This window comes from Microtus pennsylvanicus, chromosome 8 (genome assembly GCF_037038515.1).
Source record: "Microtus pennsylvanicus isolate mMicPen1 chromosome 8, mMicPen1.hap1, whole genome shotgun sequence".
Classification (NCBI taxonomy): domain Eukaryota; kingdom Metazoa; phylum Chordata; class Mammalia; order Rodentia; family Cricetidae; genus Microtus; species Microtus pennsylvanicus.
Window position 1 is genome coordinate 85,045,003 of NC_134586.1, and position 23,058 is coordinate 85,068,060.

Below are 23,058 nucleotides of genomic sequence, written 5' to 3' on the forward strand. Positions count from 1 at the left end.
ATTTATTTGTAAAAAGTGAAAGGCCTCTGATGGTTCTGCGCCATCCTCTGTCTACTGATAGAAAAAAACGCTGAACAAACACCCGTGTACCATGGTGGGTCTGCTTAGCCCCCAAAACGTCACATGTCCTCCGTTTGCCCAGTCACATGGTGTCCCAGCTTTCCTACGCTCTCAGCAGGCGTCCACTGGAGACTCTGCAAACCTCCTGTGTGGGGAGCTCTGCCATCAAGCAAAGAGAGTGTCCAGGCTGGAGTAGGCAGGATGCTTTCGGAGTCTGAGGGTTCTTGAAGGTGGAGTCGTCTGGGCTACAAGCCTGGAAGGTTGAGGGTCAGCAGGCAAGGAGGTGCTGAGTAGGGTTCCTAGAGCCTGGGCCAGCCCCTTCAGATGTCCCTAGAGTCTCCACTCGCAAGGGAAAATGCGTGTGCTAAGTTGGTAGGCTATGCTCGGGTTGCTGGATAGAGAGAATTCTAGAAAATGCAGGCTTCTGCTTTTCTGCCTCACAGAAGTCCCCTTCTAGTTCAGGCGAGGCTGTAGCTAGTTCTCCTGAGGGAAGGGAAGAAACCAAGGAGGAAGAGAGAGGTGAGATGAGGGTCTCCACCCTGTCACAGAGAGCCACAGAAGTTTCAGCGGCTGTTCCATGCCTTGCCAGCAATTCTCCACTCACAGGCCTACTAAAGCCATGGCCAAGTTCCAGGTCCCCAACCTCTAGGCATTGTTGAGTGGACAGCAGGACCTCTGGGCCCTTTAGCTGAAGGCTGATGCTACCAGCTATGAGAATAAGGGCCTGCTGATAATGCTGCCTGTGTGTCCTGGGGCAACATGGACACCAACTTATATATTTGTAAGTAGACACATCTGTGGGTCAGGTGTATGTTGATGGGGTAGCACACACTTTCCAATAGGCACCTCTCGGGCCTTGGGCCCTGTGCTGAGCTCCTGGAATAGACGGATTAATGAACTGTATTCTCAGCTGTAAGATGCCTGCACTGTCCTGGGAAAGCCAGGCAGTACACACATCCTCCATGTGGTCAGATGTATGGTAGGAGAAGGACAAGGCTGGGCAGGCACTCAGCAGCCGTGGGAGGGATGAGCAGGAGGCTCCCAGGCTTCGGCACTCTGAGACGGGATCCGGAAGGAGAAGTGTAGGGAGAGAATGAGATCAGGCGAAGGCTCCCTACACTGGGCGGACAGCAGGTAGAGCTGTGCAATGAGCAACGCACCTAGATGTGGAACTTGGTGGAAGTGCAGGGCGGAGGGTACCTGAGTCACTGGTATAAGGTGTTCTAGGTCACGCGAGTAGACCGGGTGCAGGGGAGATCTAGAGATTCCTCACATCCCCTGTCTGCCAGGTAGTGCAAGGAAGAAAGCTGAGGATAAAGACTAGAGACAGAAGGAAATCTGGGAGCAGGGAGTGTCACTGAAGCTAAGGCAAGCAGCCCGAAATCTGACGGCTCGGCTGGTGTTAACTGTTAGGCACTAGGGTGTGTGTGTGTCCCTTAGGCTGGTAACCCTGCCCGTGTGTACCCAATGTACAAGCACTGCCCACCTCCGAAGGCTTAGCTGGGAGGAGGCGTCCTGGCTTGGCGTCTTGGGACTGGGGCCAACCATGAGGATGCAGAGACCAATAAGGATCATGCAGGTGGGCACAGCACCGATGAGGACCTTGAGGGTGACTACCACTTCCTCTGCTTGCTGGCAGGCTCTTGCCTTATACCCTGCGAACCTGGAGAAACACCACCCCTCCGTTTGTCAGCTCTGTTGAGCATGAGTTCTTGGGTGCAGAAGTCACCGATGTGTCACCCCACCCTTTCCTGATAACTGACTGCTAGCCAGATTGGGTCTAAGGAGTTCAGAGCCCTTTAGTTCTGATGCTGGGGTTCCTCACACTCCATAGAGTGCAGCACGCACTCCAGACTCATGGGTAGGGGTTCTGTCTCCTCTTCCCACCCCCCCTGGTCTTTCGTGCTTTTGGTGTACCCCATCCCTAGGACTGACTCCAAACTGAGGGTGGAGATGCCCAGGGCGCCTGCGCCTGAGAGCTTGGTGAAGAAGACGTAGGATGAGTAGAAGATGGTCTCCACGCCTGGGCCATGTCGGTGCTGCAGCTGGAAGTCATCCACCACATCTGGCAGCATGGACCTGGGGGCAGGTGCATGGAGTTAGCCCTCTTCTCTTTGAGAAGCCCAGGGCCAGCCTGCGAGTCCTCAGGAGGGCAGAGACTACGTTGGAGACCTCTGCTCAGAACCAACCCACAGCGCCCAGTGTTTCCCTCTGCTGTTGTTGGCTCCAAGGAAGGAACTGGTGGTCCCATCCAAGAAGAAGGACAGCAGAAGGAAGAGAGACTCCCTTACTGGAGTATATGAGGCTCCCAATCCCCCATCATTTCATCCAGCCTACCAGGGTAGCAGCAGGGACACAGCAATGCTCACACCAGAGACAAAGGCCACAACATAGGCCACAGGTGCAGAGGGCACAGCAGCCAGCAAGATGGAAAATGGCACCATTATCTGGGGAGAGAGACCTGTGAGCCAGCCCTCCACGTTCCCCTGCCTTGCTTTCTCGTAGCAGACTCAGCCTTTGTGATGCAAGATAAGCCCCGCACCTGGTCCTGTGCTAGGCCCAGCAGACCCACAGGAACCCAGATCTAACCCCCACTGAGCTCAGGCTCCATGGTTACCTCCTCAGCTACCCGCAAGCCTTGCTTCTTGATTCACTCACACAGATTCCAAACGCAGACGTCCTCTTCCCAAATCGCTGGAGGACCCTTTCCCACAGTGGGGTGCTCAGCACAGCTGAGATCTGTGAGCACACAGCATCATCCACACCTTTCTCCAGACCTCAAAACTGCTGCTTTTAGGTAGGACACCCAACCTCAGACTGTCTGGTTTGAACCAGTAGCTATTCCCCAACTCCACCCTCTGCTGGAATGGGACTGAAACAAAATGTGACCATGAGACCTCTGGCAACAGAGGTTCTCCCTCAGTCTCCCAAGGGCCCCAGCCTCCACCTCCTTGGTCCCCTTACCAGGATGGTTAGCACCAAGCTCTGAACATGTTCTTGTAGCCGGGAGGCATGTGTACAGAACAGGACCAGATAGCTTTGTTCCACCTGAGGACATGCACGGGAAATGATATGCAGGGAATTGGCAGGATCGGAAGTCACATGTAAGGGGAAGGTCTTCAGTAAGGTCTCCCCATTGAGTCCTTGAACTCAAAGGATTTCTCCTCACCATGGATACAAGCATCCTTCCCTGTGCACTGTCCCTGTTCGCATAGTTAAGATCAGACGGACTTAACTATAGCTCAGGTAGTATGAGAGGCTGTCCTCTTAGGCATCACCCCAGTCACACAAGTCACACCCAGGGTTTTCTTCCCAGCACACTCTCAGTCACGTGTCAGTCTCTATAAAACTGAAACCTAGCCGGCCATGATGACAGATGCTTGTAACACCAGCACTTGTGTGGAGGCAGGAGAATCAGGAGCTGATGTGATGGCCAGAATCAACTACATAGCAAGTTCAAGGCCAGCCTGGGCTACACGAGACCCTATTCCAAATGCCTGTTTATGAGAAGCACAGCCGGAGCAAATCAAAGATCACTTGGCCAGCGGTACCTGGACAGCAGCTGAGATGAACAAGAAGGAGACCACCAGACTCAAGTAGGGCGGGTGCCGGGAAGTGATGGCCAGCCCCGTGAAGAAGCTCAGGCCTGGACCTGAGGCTGGGGCAGAAGTGTCTGCAAAACAGGAAGGTGATACCTGGACTGGAAGAGTCAAAAACTCAGCCCCAGGAGGAGTCCTGCTCCCAGCTCCTGTCTCTCGTGTTCTCACACTCTCTGCACCCTATACCTGGTCTCTCCTTCACTCCTAGGCACAGCAAACCGCCACACACAGGGTAAGTCAAAGCGACCACAGCAGCCGCAATGCAGTAGAGGCGCGCCTGCGGGAGAGGACAGTACTGCACTGAGCGTAGTGTTTCCAGACCAGGCAGGGAAGCGGGAGCACCCCTCCATGCCTTCACCCCAAGCCCGAGGATGCTGGCTTCTGCTGCTCCAGTTCGTTCGGGAATTAGGCCTAAGAGTTTTGCTCCTCTGATGACTCTTTGCCCTGCTATGGAAGGGAACAGCTGTGCCCCCAGAGGTCAGCGTGCCTACTGTTCCATCTTAGTCAGCAAATAGGCATTGCTGGTAACTTTGTGTCCTAGATCCAGAGGTCACAATGATGACTAAGTGGCTCCTCATCCACAGTAAAGGCTGGACAGTGGTGAGGCTGTGCACATCCACAGGCAGCTAACAATAGTGTGATGGACGGAGACCCAGAGGAAATACAAAGCAAGTGAAAGATAAAGAGATGCTAGGGGCTAATAGCCAATGAGGATAGAGGGCGGAGGGGGCGGCAGGGAGTGCAGAATGGCTTTCCCAGTCGAGTTCTGTTCTGTGTGTTCCCCTGGCCTTACCCTGGAAAACTCACTGTTTTCATTGTCCCAAAACTGTTGGTAATTTTGTATGGGATTTTTTTTTTTTAAAGCAGGTCTTTGTGTTGCCCATGCTGGCCTATAGCTCACTATGTAGCCAAGGGTGACCTTACACTTGGGATCTGCCTGCCTCCACCTCTTGGGTGCTGGGATTACAGCTGGGAGTCATCATTGGCTTATAAGGTGCTGAGGGGGCTTCAGATGTTCTAGGCAAAGTCTCTGGCAGCTGAATGGTAACTCAGCCCTTGTGTTTTCTCCTGTTGTTGTTTTTGTCTACTAGTGGCTTGTCATCGGCCCCCACACACTGACAGGTTTGTATAACTCAGGTTGGCCCTAAGCTGACTTCTAACCAAAGATAGCCGTGAACTCCTGCTCCTCCCGTCTCCATCTCCCAGGGCGCCACCGCACCTCGCTTTTGCTTTTGCTGGGGCTGTTTGGTTGGTTCTGGCCACGTCTGGTGATTGAATCCATTAGTGCCTCATGCATGCTTGTCGAGTGCTCTACACTGAGCTACATGGTCTGTGTCCTCTCTCTGTCTCTCTGTCTCTCCCTCCTTCCCGCCCTCCCTTTCTTCTAGACAGGCTTGGTGGAGAACCTGATAGGTGTTAGGGCTTATGAGTTCGGCTAGAGAGGTAGGGAAAGGATGAGTAGCGAGCCCAACCCAAGGAAGAACCGACAGAAGAGCATCCCCGGAGGAAGGAGTTGACCCCGCAGAGAGGCTCCTGCGTTCCTCGGACACTTACTACATCTGGGGGCACAGCAGTACTCCCGGCGAGCACAGGATCCTCACACCTCCGAGACCCATGGGCACTGGACACGAGGAGCCCATGGACAGTGGCTCCCATCAGTGTCCCTGCCATCTCCATGGTCATCCCTGGAGACAAAGCATGTACAAAGTAGCATGGCGAGCTGCAGGAACTGGGAGACAGCAGCTTCCGAGTGAACACAGAATTGGACTCACGGTATGCAGTGGCAGAGTCTCGCTCCCTGGGGCTGGGGGTGAGGATCATAGTGAGCGCTGTGTAGGGTACCTGGAAGAACTGGCATGGCCCCTCAGAGCTTAGAGTGGCCTCCACCACCCATACTGTCACTCAAGGTCTGTGTCTCCTTCCCCAGCCACTTTGCTATGCAAAAGCCAGCAGCCACTTTATCCCATCCAGATTTCTAAAAGGCCAAAGCATCCGAATCTCAAAGCGAAGGGCTGAGAAGCAAGGCCCTGAGCAGCAATATTGTTGGTGACAGGTTTCCAAGCACTGATGGGCAGCCCAGAGCAATGAAGTCAACCTACAATACCCTTACTCTGAATAGAAATTTTATCTGGCAGTGGGGTTCACCAGAACCAGGCCTAGGAGGGGCAGTCACACACTTACCGTAGACAGGGCCTGGTACAGGCAGTAGAAGGTGGCATACCAGAGCCCACGCAGGCTGGTGAACGGGGGCAGAAACCACAGGAAGAAGTAGGCCAGTGCGATTAAGGGCATGCAGCCCAGCGCCCTATAGAAGCGCAACTAAGGAATGGTGCCTACAGCACAGGGGCACCAAGGACCCAACAGGAACAACCTCACCCTGTTTCTGCCCCTTGAGGGGGCCCTGGAGCTCTGGAGACAGAGGGAAGCGAAGGTAATGGAAGGAGGGACATTCACTGTTGGGACTCTGGCCAGGGCCCTTAGGGGTGCCTTCACTGTATTCAGGACAGTGGAGAACTGGGGTTCACTTAGTGGTGCAGCATTTGGCCTGCACATATAAGGCACTGTTTGCTCTCCTGGAGCACAAGCATGTTACTTTTCCTCCAGGGCCTTCCAGCCCAGTTCCACCATGGGAGCCATCCTGCGCCCCTGATGAGGGACAGACAATCCTAAGCGTGTCTCTGGAGTACCGTGAGACTCATTCTGACCTAACCCATCTCCTGCACCACACAGGCTTGTCTTCTCACATCCAAGGTATCACCTAGGAAACAGGCTGTGACGGTGACGCAGGGCCAGGGGGCTGCTCACCAAGGCATTAGCCGCCCAGCCCTTGTCCTTCTGCTTTTGTTGATGAAGAAGCCAGCCACGGGGTCTGCAACCGCCCCAGACACCTTCCCTCCGAACAAGGCAAGGGACACCTGGGCGGCGGGGATCTGAAATCATCGAGAGGAGATAGTCAAGGCTCCACGAAGTCAGAGAACACAGTCTGGCCGGGCGGTGGTGGCGCACGCCTTTAATCCCAGCACTCGGGAGGCAGAGGCAGGCGGATCTCTGTGAGTTCGAGGCCAGCCTGGTCTACAAAGGGAGTTCCAGGACAGGCTCCAAAGCTACAGAGAAACCCTGTCTCGAAAAACCCAGAAAAAAAAAAAAAAAAGAACACAGTCAGGCTTGCTTGCCTGTGGAAAAGGCTCCTGCCCAGGACATGATTCCAGAAAGCTCTGAGGGACATGGAGCTGGTGAGGAGAGGGGAAAGCCGATGGCTGTGCACAGCTATTCTATCACTATTTATTAGTTTGCCTTTTAGTTTTGAGGTAGGACAGTGGTTCTCAACCTGTGTGTCACAGGGGGTTCCATATCCAATATTTACATTATGATTCTTAACAGTGGCAAAATTACAGTTATGAGGGAGCACCGAAATAATTTTATGGCTGGGGGTCACCATAACATGGGAAACTGTATTAAAGGTTGCAGCATTAGGAAGGTTGAGAGCCAGTGAGAGTTTTGAGACAGGGTCTCATGTAGCCAAGGCTGGCCTCAAACTAGCCATGCTGCCGAGAGGGTGGGGTTGAACTCCTGAGCCTCCTGCCTCTCTACTGGAATGCTGGGATTACAAGTGTCTGTCACCACACCTGATTATTTTCTCATTTTCCTAGCACAAGCAGGACGTAATGAGTATCCTTAAAGAGTTTTCCTTCTACGGCCCTTTTAAATGTTGTTACCAAGCTTGGGTCAAAGGACGATCTACCAAAACCAAAGTGACAGCATGGGCGGAGAGGAGGTAGAAAGACCAGGGGAGCTGCCCACACTCACCTGTGCCACATCGAGTAGGAAGAGCTGCAGGTAGAAGGCTGAGGCGCTGGAGGCCACCTGGTTGGGGACCCCACCAATGCCATAGCACACCTTCGTACAGACTGAGAGGCGACCGGCTCTGCTGTCCTGGGGGAGACACGGGAACTAACCCCTATTCCTAGAGACACGAACCAGCGCTCCGCGCCCCAGTGACTTTCATAAACATCCTATATTCCCTGGTGACTCGAGGGCTCATTAGCAACCTCAGCCTCATTTTGACCCCAGATCACCCTATGGAGAAGTGAGAGAGAGAATTAAGAAACAGAATTCTAAATCTTGACTTCTACACCATTCCAGGGGGAAGTTCTTCCTTGCATTCCGTCCCCATGCTTCCTGCCACAGTCACTTTCTGTCCGTGTCAGTGGAGCTGTGGGCCCTATGTAATCTTGAACACATCCCTTTATGTTTCTAGGCTGCTTTTTCCTCATCGGATGCAATCTTCCTGCTAACTTGACAAGGCTGTTAGGATGAGTGAACGCGACAGTGGCTCTGAGAATCTATCGTTCAATGTTTGGGTTTATTTTACATTTATTTGTGTGTGTGTGTGTGTGTGTGTGAGAGAGAGAGAGAGAGAGAGAGAGAGAGAGAGAGAGAGAGAGAGAGAGACAGAGAGACAGAGAGAGACAGAGCGAGCACGGTGTGGAGGTCACAGTATGCTCTCTCTTTCCACCATGGGGACCCTAGGTAACAGACTCAGCTCATCAGGCTTGGTGGCAGGTATCTTTAGCCACTCAGTCATCCAATGTTTGCAACTTTTGCAAGCCCCTGGCATCAGCTATGATGGGGGTGTGTACACCATAGACACCAGCAAACCTTACCCCCTTTCTTTTGGAAAGACTTTATCAACCCAGCAGTATGAGAGAATAGTCTAAGAGCCTGGAACATGGAATATCACAGCCCCTCGGCCATCCAGCCGAGTCATGAACATTTGATCGCCAGCTCACAGTCCCATGGTCTAAACACAGGTCCTTGCTGCCGTCCCACTGTGAAGCCAGCTCCAAACCATTTGCCACAGGGCATTAAATAACACTGACATTCGCTCAGCCACTCAGGCCACGACCTTGTCATCCTTGGTTCCTCTCTTTTCCAATTCCCCTGTCAGGCGAGCTTCCTAAGTGGCTCCCCTGCCGCTAGTCCACTCCCCCCCTGCTGCAGCCACTGCTCTTTGAAGAAATAAATTAGACTAGGTCTGCTCTCCGCTTAAAACCAATAACTTGTCTGTCTTTATTGTCTAGTAAAAGCCCAAGTCCTGGAAATGGCCGGTAGGAGCTCACTTTACTCCCACTCCCTCCCTCTCTTCAAATACCTTCTTAGTGGGAGTTTCTTATCGTTCAAACCCTTTGACTGCTGCTTCCTCGGGGTCTTTGTGTATACTTTGTGTGTATACACACATATTGTTTTCTCTAGAAGGTTCTTCTGTGTCTTTCAAGAATTTCAAGAATTGATTGCTTGCCATTTAAATGTTTCTTCCTCAGAGGCATTCCCTCCCTGACAGCTCAGGTCAGAGTGTCTGGCATACTCATGTAAGCTGGGAGCATAAATTTCTAACTCACTGTGGGGCCTCTACTACCTAGGTGATCAGTCGGGGCTTAGTATGCTTTTAAAGCAATAAGTGACCAGGAGGACATTGTAAAGTGTTCTGTGATCAATAATGCTAGGAACCTGTTTTTCCTCCTTTGCCTGGGGACAGGAATGGGGTGGAAAGGAACTGGGACTCTGCCTTTCTCAGTATCTTGAGGACACCACAGGCAGGCTGCGCGGAAGGGAAGGTCTTCCCAGATAAGGTTTATCACACACTTCACACAAGCTTCCTACCCCAGGAGAAAAACCATTCTCAGGGTTGGGTGCATACTTTTTTGACATATGTGTGAACCTTATTGCAACTTCTGGAAAAGCTTAGTTGGCAGAATCCAGTGTCAGTGGATTCTCGTCCCATAATGAGTCCCTAGTTTCCCCCTACATGGGCCTATGGAGGTTTTAAATAACAGAGGGCCAGCCAAACAAATTCTGGCAGAAACTGAGGTGAGCCAGTCCTGCAGTCTTTGGAATGGTCATTTGGTCACCTAACCCCTTCAGTCCATGAAATCTACATTTTACAAACCAACCAACCGGCTGTGACCTAGGCAAGGCGCTTAGCAAAGTGCAGATCTATACACCTCAGAGTATCAGGATAATTGACACACTGGAGGGAGCTTCATGGCAGTCTCAGTTTCTTTCCTGTCTCCCTTCCTTCCATCCTTCCTTTCTTTCTTTTTCTTTGCCGATCACACCACCCCAATACCCTGAATTTTCCTGGAAAATGCGAGTCCCCAGAGGGTCTCCTACTCCACCCTGCCCCCAGCATAGGAGTCTTACCATGCTGGACAAACCCTCTGCCCCTAGGCTCCATCTCAACTCCTCTGCTTTTCTGATTAAGACTCTTCATGTCTTCCCAGAACCTCAAGGAATCTTCCTGCCTCATCCAGGAACTGGGACTACAGGCACGCGAGGCACCAGGGGGTCTCCCCATTAAGGAATGCCGTTTTCTTTTGCTGAGTTGCCTGACAGTAAACCCTGAATGGAGATAAGGGGTGGAGGTGGTAGTCTACTGAAGCCGCAGAAAAAACTTGCAGTGGAACCGTCTCAGCTCTACTCACGAAGAGAACACAGAGGGCCTAAGAACACCTCGGGGTCCCATTTGCCCACCCCCCACACCTCCAAAGCTCCCACCTGGGCACACGGGGGGAAGCCCAGCCTTCTAAGTACTTGGGCAGCACCAGGATTTTAGAGGGAGGCAGTTTGGAGAAGGGAGGCCAGGACTGAAGAGGCCTCCAGGAGGACCTGCAGTGGTCTAGGATCAGGACGCTAAGATACCTGACTGATCCTTCCTTCCTGCCTACTTGTTGCTTCATGTCAGGGCTCCGGGTGCCATTCTGTTTTCTCTGGGGTGTCCCAGTGACAGCAAACTCTGTACTCCGTTCAACATCTGGATAAAGGGCAGTGGCAGGTGCCTCTCTTCCCTGCCCTTGGGAGAGCCCAGCAGCCCCCCTTTTCCCTCTCGCCCTCCTGAAGCTCACCGAGTCTGCCTCCTCGGTGTGAGGATCTGCGACCGGAGCCTGGGTGGGTTCCTGAGAAAACGACATCGCTGCAGCTGCAGGGCTTCTCTGCTCTGGTACGTTGCAGCGCTCTGGGCTGGCGCGGGAAGGGTGGGTCAGGCAAAGTGGGCGCGGCCCAGGGCGAGCAGGCCGCCGGCCCCTGGGGAACCCCTGCGGTCTTTGCAGGACCTTGAAGGAAGCTTCCTATTCTCCTCTCCTAGGAGGAGCTCCTCAATCCTCACACGCCAGGGAAAATCGGCCAACTCCTCAGGGACGATTTTCTTTTCTTGGCAGTAGTGTTGTAGGCAGGAACCCTCAGCTAACACCCCCCGCCTTGTGAAAACCAGCAAACAAATTTATTCTTTAAATGAAGCAATACGCTCCACTTGCTCAAACTAAATTATAGCTGAGTGGGCTTTCAGCTTGAAGTACATATTTCCCAGGCTTTCCTATAGGTAACTACTGGTAGGTACATCTGTGCAACTAAGTGTGGCAGGAACAATATCCCAGAAGTGCTTTTAAACGCAAAGGACCACACTGTATAAAACTCCTTGTCAAAATAGTGTGAGGTGCATGCCTTGTATTATCAGACTACCGAAACAATGGACCCCAATAATTAGTCAGCCCCACCCCCAACAACACAACAAAAACAAACAAAACAAAAAACTCCTGGGCACCCAGTGAAGGAACTTAGAGAAAGATCTCCTCCACCTGGGCAGGACTGCTGAGTTCCACTCCCTCTTGGAAATGGACGTGGTAGTCTTTGGAGCCTCTGGTTGCTCTCCTCAACGTGCCCATACTAAATACGCCTCCCTTTCCACTATTCACTGGACTCCGAGTTAGTGTATAGACTGCTCAACCCAGTTTGTTGGGCGCACAGGCCATGTGACTTTAAGTTCAGCAACAACAGGTGCAATGTACGTATTAGGATACAAGCACAAGCTGTTCTATAGCAAAATGACAAACTTTTTGCTGCAAATAATCACGTGGCAAGGAAATCATATTCTTCCAAGTGTGGGGGATAACACTCACAAATTATAAAGCATTTATATTGGGATATACAAATAACTCTCTTAACAGCAGAAAAAAAAGTCTCATTTTAAAATGCTAAGTTCCTGAGAAAACGACATCACTGCACGGCTTCTCTGCTCTGAATGTCGCAGTGCAGTGCCCTGGGCAAGCATGGTGGTGCCTTTAATCCTAGCAGAAGCAGGCAGATCTCTGTGAGTTCAAGGCCAGCCTGGTCTACAGAGCAAGTTCTAGGACGGGCTCCAAATCTATAGAAAAATCTTGTCTCGAAAAACAAACAAACAAGACACATAGAATGATATTCTAAAGCTGTACAGATGAACTATAAGGAATAAAAACATGCTCATGCTGCTGTAGCTGTGCATTTCTTAGAGACAGGATTTAATACACTTAAAGATTACCTTTAGAATATCTGTATAACTTTCTATGAGTATGAATTATGAGTATGAGTTGTCTGTGCCAAAACAATTTAAAACAGATGACAAAGAGCAATTTATAAATGTAATGAGTAAGCCACTTCTGAGGATCCAGTGTGATAAGCAAATTTTATCGAAGTGTTGTTCTTTGGCAAAGAACAAAGGAGTATACTAATAAGGCTCCACGCTATGTCAAAAGAACAAATGCAACCGTTGTATTGGTACTAAAATATCACTTTTTCACATTTCTGAGCATCAACTGAAAATAACATTGGCTAAAGAAAGGGCATCTAATAAATAATATTCTCAAACTGAATGACTTAGTCAGATAAAAAGTGACAAAAGCATTCACATGTACTACTTTATAACAAGTGTAAACTAACAGATCCTTTCAACAAACAGCATTTTATCTTTAAGAGAACAGTTCATTTAACCATTAGCAAAATACCACATCAAAAACATATTAAGGCACTATAATAAATACACACATACTGCATTGCCAATGTATGCAAAATCATGAGGTGTACAGAATAAGTCATGATAAGGTAAAAGTACTTTAGCTTTGAGAGTGCATAGTAATCTAGCTGGCAGATTAGGATGTATAAATCAGATAGGTACTCCTGTATGTCCATCTTATCTGCAAGATAACTGGTGACAGATTTGAAGCAATGAATTGGGTCAAATTGCATCCCACTCCTAAGATGGCCACTTATTTCAAGTTTTGCTTCCCTTCCAACTTATTCTTCCAAAGTCAACCTGTAGTAAGGAGTCTAGCAACTTCACAGCTTTGGATTTTCAAGTAAAAAGCTTTATCAGATGATTATCTTTAAGAACACCATTCACACTAACATTTTCACAGTTTAGAGAAACACAAGTTATTGCTGATGACTGTCCTTCCCATTGGAATGTCTCCCCAGCATGTACTGCATAGGATACACAAGAAAGCCCCGTGGCTTCCGGTTAATGACAAACTGGAAAATCCACAAAGGAGGCTTTTCTTTGTTTGTCTTTCTTTTCTTTTTTCTTTTTTTGTAGAGACAGGAGAAACATTCTTGTGAGAGGCCTTTCATAAAAATATAAAGAACTGCTTATCATTTATAATGATGCAGATAGAAAGGTTTCATGATAGGCCCATAGGAAACATTTCCTTAGATTCTTGACATATCAACAACCCAAAGTTTTTGCCTGTATCCAAAAGTCAAAATCATCGATTTTACTACCCTCTTTTTTGTTAAGAACATAATTATTTGTTTTACTAAAGAGGGCTCCGTGTAAACGTTATCGACAATAAATAATTTTCTATTACATACCTGCTGAATTCCTAGGTAAAAGACAAAATGAAAATGCTCTCCTTCATCCTCTATTCTACACTACCCACCCAGAAGGTGAAGGTGTGGCATATGGAAGGCTGGGAACTAGGGAGGACAGTGTCTTTAAATAAGACTGCAAAAGAAAGGGCTGAGCCAGGACGTCCAGTTACGTACATGGGTTCCGCCTTGCAATTCCTGAGTTCAAACCTCAGTCACTCTTTCCCAGCCCCACCTCATCTGTGATGGGAGGCAAGGCACAGGCTACGTCATGAGTGCTTCAGCTCTAAGGGGGCAGCCTGAGTAAACTTGGGAAGAGGATACTGCTAAGTGAGGTCTACACACTGCATGTCGGGAGTCGGCCACGGTCTGTGATGAAGTATACAGGATGGATTCTCACAGGACTCAGGCCTAGCACCGATTCCTGCAGCGTTACACTAAATCCCTACAAACCACTCAGGACTCCACCTGGAGCTGGTACCATCTCCAACACAGCGAACCATGTTCGTGGGAGGTGGCAGGAACAGACTTTGTTGTCTTAAGACAGTCTTATTCTGTAGCCCAAGCTGGCCTTGACCTCATGGTAATCCTCCTGCATCAGTCTCCTAAGTGCTATGATCACAGATGTGGGCTACCATGTTTGGCCACGTATTGGCCCTTTGGAAATTACTCCAAATAATCCTTTGTCAGAATGTCTTTCCTAATCATACAGTGTTATATGCTTCTTTCTTATTCTCACAGATGAAAAGAGCTATCTTCTAGAAGCTGTAAGGTAAGTGAGCCTACAACACAGAGAATGGAAAAACAGGTGAGAATCATTCATCTTCACTGTTAGACAAACTTTTGGAAAAATATACAATGCCACCTTTCTCAATAAGTCTTTTCATGCTTTGGAAATTATTTAATTTTTTTAAAAAATTAAGGTGTATATGTTTTTTTTCTTGTGTGTATCACTTGAGCGCAGTGCCCAGAGGTCAGAAGAGGGAGCTGGATGCCTTGACACAGGAGCTAGAGTGGTTTCGAGTTGCCATGTGGGTGTTGGGAATCAACCAGTGCTCTTAACTGGGTGTGAAAGTTGTTATTGTTAAGAGACAGGGCTTTACAGTGCTGCTCAGGCTCACACGACCCTCCTCTCTCAGGAGGTGTGGGGGCATGAGTGAGAGCTAGAGCATGCACAACTGTGGGCAGCTTCCAAGTTATTATTTTTAAGTGAGTAAACACTTGAAAACTTTGAGGATTCTTTCCCCCCGCTAGACAGGGTTCCTCTATATGGTCCTGGCTGTCCTGGAACTCACTCTGTAGACCAGGCTGGCCTTGAACTCAGAGATCTGCCTGTGGCTGCCTCCTAAGTACTGAAATTAAAGGTGTTCACTACCACCACCTGGCCAAACTTTGAGTTTTTAATAATTATATACATATAACTCACATAAAAGGTTTATAGACTATATCCAGCCCCTATGGATATTGCTGCTGGTATGGGCCACTTAATCTTTGCTACAATGTATACCTCTCTTGTTTTTATTGATTTTTATTTATATTTTAATTACTTAAAGTTTAATTCAACAGATTATTTGCAAATAGTTTATTTATTTCTAAACATGGGATTTAATCTGAAAATCAAAACATAATTGGTTTTAGTTAAAAGCATAAGATACTAAGCATGTTTTCCTATAATGCCTACACAGGTTTACTGTGATATGAAGTAGAAAATGTGTACTTTATATGAATTTAAGAAATGTTCACAAATTTATACTATGACAAAATAGATTCTAGTTGAGTGTCAAATGGATGGCTAATTACAAATGTTAGCTAAAAATAAATTCCTAGTTTTGGGGGAGAAAGTAGGAAGAGAATGAACTGTGGTTCTTGGGGAATTGTTTGTGTGTGCTTTTACACCGCAGTATGGGGGTCCTCTTTAACGACTCAACACACCTCATCCTCTTCAATGACAGCCTACGTGAGCTCCCGCCCTAATCCCTGATGAAGAGGATCACTCTCCTCGAGCAATTCCATATTACACAGGTGAAGGCCTGCTGAAGGCGGGGCCCGCATCACACCCCAGGAAGATGGTGAGCTGGCCAGGCCGCCCTACCTGTAAACATGGCTTCACACACGCAGCGCCTTCATCCTGCACCTGAGCCAGGGCACTGTACAGATTAATTTCTTCCAGGACCACACAGACTTATCCTGTGCCCCCTGATGGCAATGGCGACCTACACTGACAAGAACAGGGACTTCCACACACACCGCCTGAGCCTTCTGGGGGAATATGGCTGCTGAGAGGAGCTGGCTAGACAGCTACACTCTGCTCACACCATGGCAGACAAGTTGTTCAGCCCAAAATCTACCGACACATCCTCAAGGACTCCTTCTAGGGTTCTGCCCTTTGGACTACTGCCCCCTCACTCTGTGAGCTCTGTCTGGGCCTGGACCAGCTGGGAAGCAAAGCCTCCCTTGAAGGGATTGCTTTAATAGTTACTTTTTATGTTTGTCTCTGGGTTTACAACCTCTCCCCCGCCTTCAGCCCACTGTATGAATTGTATAGATATTTTTATTTAATTTGATACCAACTTTTCCTTAATTTTACATACATTAAATATATATGCATTCCTCTAAAAAAAAAGCTTTTTTGGTTTTGGCGTTTTGTTGTTGTTGTTTTGTTTTTGCTGGGGTCTGATTGAACCTAAGGTCTCATATATGCTTGACAAATATTCTACCATTGAACTACACCCGCAGCCCTTAAAATTACATACAGAAGGTATAGAAAAATGTAGGCACCTAATACTAATATTGCACTACACAATTTTGTTCCTAAAAATATTATACATCTTGGATACTGATGCCAAATTAATATTTGAATATCTCTTGCCATCACAGAGTGAAAACTGAGAAGCCGTGATGGTTAGGCACTATAATAATTACATTGATGCTTTTAACATGTCATGTACAATATTTTAATATGTTGCTATTTAAAAACTGAGATAGCTAACATTTATATCAATTATCTGCTGTTTGGAAATGTTTCAATACTAATGCTGTGAATACTCTTAATTTAGACCACATTAAGATTAATGACATAGCTATTTAATATATCATATTGTTTAACTAGTATTTGAAGATACATATTCTTTTCTGAGTGGCCTTTGGGAAAAGTGCATTAACTGTTGTTTCCAGCCAGCCATACATTACTCTCCTAACTTGAACTTGTGATTATTTAAACCCCCTCATAAGGAATTAAGTAGCACTCAAACTCCAAGCTCAAACTGACGTCTGTCTCCCACATCTGCATGTCTACTTCCAACCGTCATTTCTCTCAGTCTCTCAAACAAACTGTCAGAGTTTTCTAAAAGGTTCAGAAGTTATCTGTAGTCTCTGAATGATAACAGCATTCTGCAAATCTGCTTCTTCCAATGTGAGCGTCTCATCCAGAAGTCTGAGAAAAGGAAGAGCCGTTGCCAGGGCAAAGGGGGGGCTTCTCTGCGATCCTTGGTATTTTTCAATGAAGTCTTTGATGTGGCTCACCCTGCAAAATACCACAAATTATTAATTTATGAAAACCTGAACTAGCTAATTTAAGGTAGCATCAACTTTTATAGATATTTGGATTTGTTAAAATAGAGACTAGAGAAAGTCTTACATGATACGACGAGTCATTTATTTTGTTTTTTAAAGCAGTGCTTGGATTACAGATCATTGCTGACACCATTACAAGTATGTGACACCATGTCAGTTATGTGGTGCTGGGGACTGAACCCAGGGCTTTGTGTATGCTAGGCAGGTACTTCACCAATCTGAACTACACAGCTATAGTGCAAGCTCCCTATGCTTTGGGAATGAACCCAGAGGCCCAAACATGCCAGCCAAGAACTCCTACTACTCCGGTGCAGCTCAAGTTCTAGGCTACATTTTAAAGCTGATGTGTGTGCATGTGCTCTACCAGCTGAGCTACATCTCCAACCATAATCACTGCACTCTCGAATGTCGACCAAAGTTAGTTCATCTGCACAGGTTTTTCCCAAGACAGGGTTTCTGTGTTCTCTGTGGTTCATGCTCTTTTTTTTTTTTTTTTTTTTTTGCTTTTTCGAGACAGGGTTTCTCTGTGATTTTGGAGCCTGTCCTGGAACTAGCTCTTGTAGACCAGGCTGGTCTCGAACTCACAGAGATCTGCCTGCCTCTGCCTCCCGAGTGCTGGGATTAAAGGCGTGCGCCACCACCGCCCGGCTCATGCTCTTTTTTAAAAAAAAAAAAATTATTTTGTATACAATATTTTGTCTGTGTGTATGCCTGTAGACCAGAAGAGGGCACCTGACTTCATTACAGATGGTTGTGAGCCACCATGTGGTTACTGGGAATTGAACTCAGGACCTTTGGAAGAGTAGGCTCTTAACCGCTAGCCCTCTTTTTTTTTTTCTTCAAGACAGGGTTTCCCAGTAGCTATGGAGTCAGTCCTGGAACTTGCTCTGTAGAACAGGCTGGCCTCGAACACACAGCGATCCACTTGCCTTTGCCTCCCGAGTGCTGGGATTGAAGGTGTGTACCGTCTCCACCACCTGGTGAGGTTCACGCTCTTTGTGTGCCAGCTATGTTATGTGACTCAAATTTTTTTTTGTACTTTTCAATGACAGGGATTAAACCTAAGACTTTTTGCAAGCACTGAGATATACCTCCAACCTGATATAAAGTCTATTATTTCAAGACAGGATTTCATGTAGCCCAGGCTGGTCTCAAACCTTCAATGTAGCCAAAGATATCTTTGAACTTTTCTGATCCTCCTGCCTCTACTTCCTAATCCTGAGATATGTGAGGTTATATCTCAAAAACAAAATGAACAAACAAAAACTGTACAAAAGAGAAAAACTGTACAAAAGATGAGAAGAAAATACCTGGGATCCAGAGAAAGTTCAAGGCCTGCCTGGCAACTTAGTGAGAAATGTCCAAAGTTAATGCAAAATAAAAACAGGATAGTTCAGTGGTAGAATACTGGCCCAAAATAACCAACCAACCTACCTTAAAGAAGAAACACAAACTTCAAACACTCTAACAGTGGGTAAAAGCACCTGCTGCCAAAGCCGACAACCTGAGTTCTTTCCCTAGGACTCACACGATGGAAGGAGAGGAGATTCTCAAAAGTAGTTCCCTGATCCCAGGCTTGTGTACTCCCTATCTAACCACCCATTCACACAAGCTAGGTAGATATAGATAGACAGACGACAGACAGACAGATGATAGATACATACATACATACAGTATAAAAAAGCAGAATGAATATTGAGGACATTCTGGATTACATGAGTTCTTGGCCAGCTAGGGTCACATAGTTAAGGTTTTGTTCGTCTCAAAACAAAACAACAACAAATAACAAAAACCCAACAGCAAACAAAACAACTATTCAGGAAAACATAACAACAAATGCATGCTTCTGCACACTTGTCCAAGTACACACGCAAACACACGAAAAGAATAAAAAGACTTTTAAGTAAAGAGAAACAAAAGAGAAAAGATGGAGGCCCTAAACCCACCTGCTTGGGGGAACTATGTATTACTTTAGCTGGGAGATGTCTCAGTCAGCATGTGACCTTGCTATGCAAACCTGAGAAATAAGTCTAAAGCTTGGTATGGTGGGTGGCACATGACTACAATCCCATCTTTTAGAAGGCTGGGTGGGGAGGAAGATTACCATTAGTCTGAGGCCAGTCTGAATTACACAGAAGAATGTAGAATAAGATGCTGTCTCAAAAAAATAGGCCAGGTGGCAGACTACACAGAGAAACCCTGTCTTTAAAAAAAAAAAAACAAATCCAAACCAAACAAACCCAATTCTATCTGAGCATGGTGTTACAAGCCTCTGTTCCTAGCACAGGGGCAGCTAAGGTGCACAGTGAGTTGAAGGCTGCCCTGAGTTAAGAGTCCCAGGTCAACCTGGGTACCTAGCAGGCCCTGCCTCAACAAACAAACAAAAGTCCATGCAAGCTGCTTAACATTCCACTTAACAAACACTGTAAAACAGCTAAAATTTTACAGCAGAGATCTTAACCTACTGATGATAAGACATGCTTTATCCCCTATGAGGTATGTTATTCAGAAAAATACAGGCTTTACCTCTGGGGGACATAATTTTAGATACACAGAGCAAACTGGGTGTTGTCTGGACAATGACAAAGGAGTATTATTCATGTCTAGTTCAAAACTGAGCAGGGCAAAAAGTGAGTCCCTGGTTCATAAAAACACAAGATTGTTACATCTGCATAAGTAAACCTAAACTTGGACTGCTGCCGATGAACTGAACGGATAAACAATTATGTATGTATGGTAGACAAAAAGAAGGGGCTGAGGCTGTAGCTTACTGGTAGGGCATATATGCCTAATGAATATGAGCAATAAAACAATAGAGAGAAAATGAACTAGCTACAGGACAGAAGCTCAAATCAACACAATACTGAGATTAAAATCCCAAAAACAGGGACTGGAGAGATGGCTCAGCAGTTAATAGCACTGGCTGCTCTTCCAGAGGTCCTAAGTTCAATTCCCAGCAACCACATGGTGGGTCACAACCATCTATAGTGGAATCTAATGCCCACTTCTGGCCTAAAGGCAATAGAGCACTCATATACATAAAGTAAATAAATTTTAAAAACAAAACACAGCAAAAATACCCCACACTAAACATAGTTCAGTATAAGAATCCTACGTTGATTGACACATTAAACTGAGAGCTGTTTATTTAAAAAAAAAAGCCATCATTAGTTCTCAAACATCATTGTTATCTAAACTTAAAAAAAGATACGAAATTTAAAATCGGAAAACAAGTAATTAAGTATAAACACAGAGGACTGACCTATGAGAAATGTTAAATCTTTGGACAGTCCTTTCCCCGTTGGCCAACCAGATCTGGATTCTGGTGATGGGCTCCAAGTTGTTCAGTGACACAGCAGACAAAGTACTTTTCTTTACAACTTCGATACTCTTTGCTTTAGAAACGATTTTTGGTGTAGCACTAAGAAAATACAAATGACAAAGTCAGATACATGTTTTCTTATTATATAAATTTTACATTAAGCTCAGTTTCTAGGAAGAGTTTTATAAATCACAACTACTCCCTCAGGAATAAATGATTGTTATGTTCACAACATACATGTTCTAGGAATCAAATGAAATTATACATACCCAAACAATCTGTAAGTTTACAGAACAACATGCAAATTAGCATTACCTGGGGTATAGGATGAACTGCTAAAAGAAATTACTTTCTCTGTAGAAGTTAGCCCTTGAGTAACCAAGGGAAAAAAAGCAAAAAAGTGTATTTTGAAATGTACACCTAGAACTTTCTAGATGTAAAGCTGAAAATGTATACACTTTCCCACTACTAATAAATGAAAACAAGGGATTGGATATATAGTTGGTAGAGTGCTTGCTTAGCATACACAAATCCTTAGTCTAGTCTGCAATACCCCATAGAACCAAGCATTGCAATCCCAGCACTAGGGAGGTGGAGGCAGGAGGATCAGGAATTCAAAGTCATCCTTAAAAATATAAAGAACCTGCCTAAAACAAACAAAGCAAACCAAAACCAAATCAACCTTTAAAAAAAAAAAAGATCTTGGAGTTGGAAAGATGACTCAGAGGTTAGGAGCACTGGCTGCTCTTCCAGAGGTCCTGAGTTCAATTCCCGGCAACCACATGGTGGGTCATAGTCATCTATAATGAGATCTGGTGCCCTCTTCTGGCATGTAGGAAAAACACTGTATACACAGTAAATAAAAAAAAAATCTAAAGCAAAACAACAACAACAACAACAAAAAAAAACCCAAGAACTCATTTGAAATTGGGATGTATTTCAGCAGTAACTATTTGCCTTCCATGTTTATGGGCCCTAGGTTAGATAGAACCCAAGCACCAGAAAAAGTCATTTCTAGCAGAAGAAATATTATGTTCTATATGGTTAGAAAAATGAGAAAATGTCTGTTATAGAAAACACAGACAATAACTATACTTACCTTCCTAGTCTGTGACCCTGTCCTGAAAAGGGCTGGAACACAGGCTTAGTAGACATACATACTTCATTTTTTTTATCTTCAACTTTAACATCCACTTCTTCTTTATCAAAAATTCCCCGTAATTCTGAAGGTAATTCCCTTTGAAAGAAAAGAAAATGATAAAGCTCCTGTCTTCCCTGTCTCTGAAAGACAAATTCCATATGGGTTAAGGAGGTAGCGTAGACGGTAGAGCACCTGACTAGCACGTGTCGGTTTGGGGTTTAATCTTTAGCACCATATAAGCCAGCAATGGTGGTGTGTGCTATAATCCCAGCTCTTGGGACGGGGAAGCAGGAGGATCAGAAGTCCAAGGTTATCCTTGATCACATTGCAAGTCAGAGGTCGTCTAGACTGCAAGAGACCCTTGCAAAAATAAACAGGGCTGGTAAAGGTACTTGTTGCCAAGCCTCATCACTTGACTTTCATCTCTGGAACCTACAGGGGAAGGAGAGAACTCCTGAAAGTTGTCTTCTGATTTCCAATATGAACACTGTGGCACACAGGGGTGTTTTGTATGTATATAGATAGACAAATGTAAACAAAATAAATACACGAAAAAAGAAACATATGAAATTCATAATATTTCATAAGGAAATAATTGAATGTATTTAAAGTAATATCACCAAATAATATGAATACACAAACCTGAGAGATAAAGTAATTTTAAAGACATTATGTCCAGTTTTATAGCATTATCTAGAATAATATTAAATTCATAATTCTTGACTAGATGCTGCTAATTTACAGTTTACTGTGTGTGCAGGTGTGAGTATATGTGCTTATATGTGTGGGTAGTATTTGTACTTATGCATGTGTGCACTGAAGTCAGAGGAGGGCTTTAGGTGCTTTATTATTTTCTGTCTTACTCATTTGTCACAGGGTCTCTCTCTGAACCTGAAGCTCATGATTTTTTGCTAGCTTGGCAGCCAGAAAGCACCAGCAATCCTCCTGTCTCTGCTGTGAAATAGTGCTGGGGTTACAGCGCATGAGACAATGACCATCAGGTCCTCGTGGGTGTAGAGCAGGTGCTCTGAACAACTGAGCCATCTCCACCCAGCTAAGAAATTATTTCTTATTCATGTGTGTGTGTGTGCGCACATGTGCGCATATAGGATGTGTATGTGTGAATATGGGTATGTGTGTGCCATGACACATGTAGAGACAAGAGGACAACTTTTGGTAGTCAGCTCTCTCCTTAAGCTATGGATTCTGGGATTGAACTCAGGTTTTAAGGATTGACTGGAAAGGACTTTGATCTGATGAGCCATCTCAAAGGCCCATTCATTTTTTCATCTTTTTTTTTTTTGGCTTTTTGAGACAGGGTTTCTCTGTGTAATAAATAGCGCTAGTTGTCCCGGAACTTGCTCTGTAAACCAGGCTGGCCTCAAACTCACAGAGATCTGCCTGTCTCTGCCTCCCAAGTGTTCAGATTAAAGGTGTGAACCACCCAGCTAGTTTTTATCATTTATTTAAAAAAAAATAGATAACCAAAGGACTAAAGATGAAAGCAAATACTAAGCTTTAGTTCTATTTTTGTTTGTATTTTGAGATGGGCAGGCCTTGAATCTCTGATTCATGGCTCTACCTCTTGAAGGCTAGTCTGAAACTCATGATACAGCTAATACATCTAGCTTCATAGATAGGACAATTCTCCTTCCTCAGCCTGCCAAGTTTGTAGGTTATAGGTAAAATAC

At 46.0% G+C, this 23,058-nt stretch overlaps 2 protein-coding genes across 2 annotated transcripts in view; both read right to left on the bottom strand.

Moving 5' to 3' along the window:
* On the bottom strand, window positions 1-10,645 carry Mfsd2b (MFSD2 lysolipid transporter B, sphingolipid). Its single transcript, XM_075982075.1, has 14 exons — window positions 10,562-10,645; window positions 7,467-7,592; window positions 6,465-6,589; window positions 5,841-5,964; window positions 5,432-5,510; window positions 5,214-5,344; window positions 3,846-3,936; window positions 3,612-3,733; window positions 3,025-3,108; window positions 2,719-2,799; window positions 2,398-2,507; window positions 1,996-2,139; window positions 1,547-1,723; window positions 1-543 (listed from the first exon to the last, which is right to left on the bottom strand). Exons 1-14 carry the CDS (start codon window positions 10,625-10,627, stop codon window positions 519-521), a joined length of 1,485 nt encoding a protein of 494 aa, XP_075838190.1. The 5' UTR covers window positions 10,628-10,645; the 3' UTR covers window positions 1-518.
* A 2,410-nt stretch (window positions 10,646-13,055) lies between these two features.
* Ubxn2a (UBX domain protein 2A) overlaps window positions 13,056-23,058 on the bottom strand; it is a 32,364-nt gene continuing 22,361 nt past the window's right edge. The window contains exons 5-7 of the mRNA XM_075983966.1: window positions 21,326-21,463; window positions 20,167-20,325; window positions 13,056-16,854 (exon numbers count right to left, since the gene is read on the bottom strand). Of these exons, the coding sequence (XP_075840081.1) occupies window positions 16,665-16,854; window positions 20,167-20,325; window positions 21,326-21,463 (487 nt within the window). The 3' untranslated portion in view covers window positions 13,056-16,664. The remainder of the gene's footprint in view (window positions 16,855-20,166; window positions 20,326-21,325; window positions 21,464-23,058) is intronic.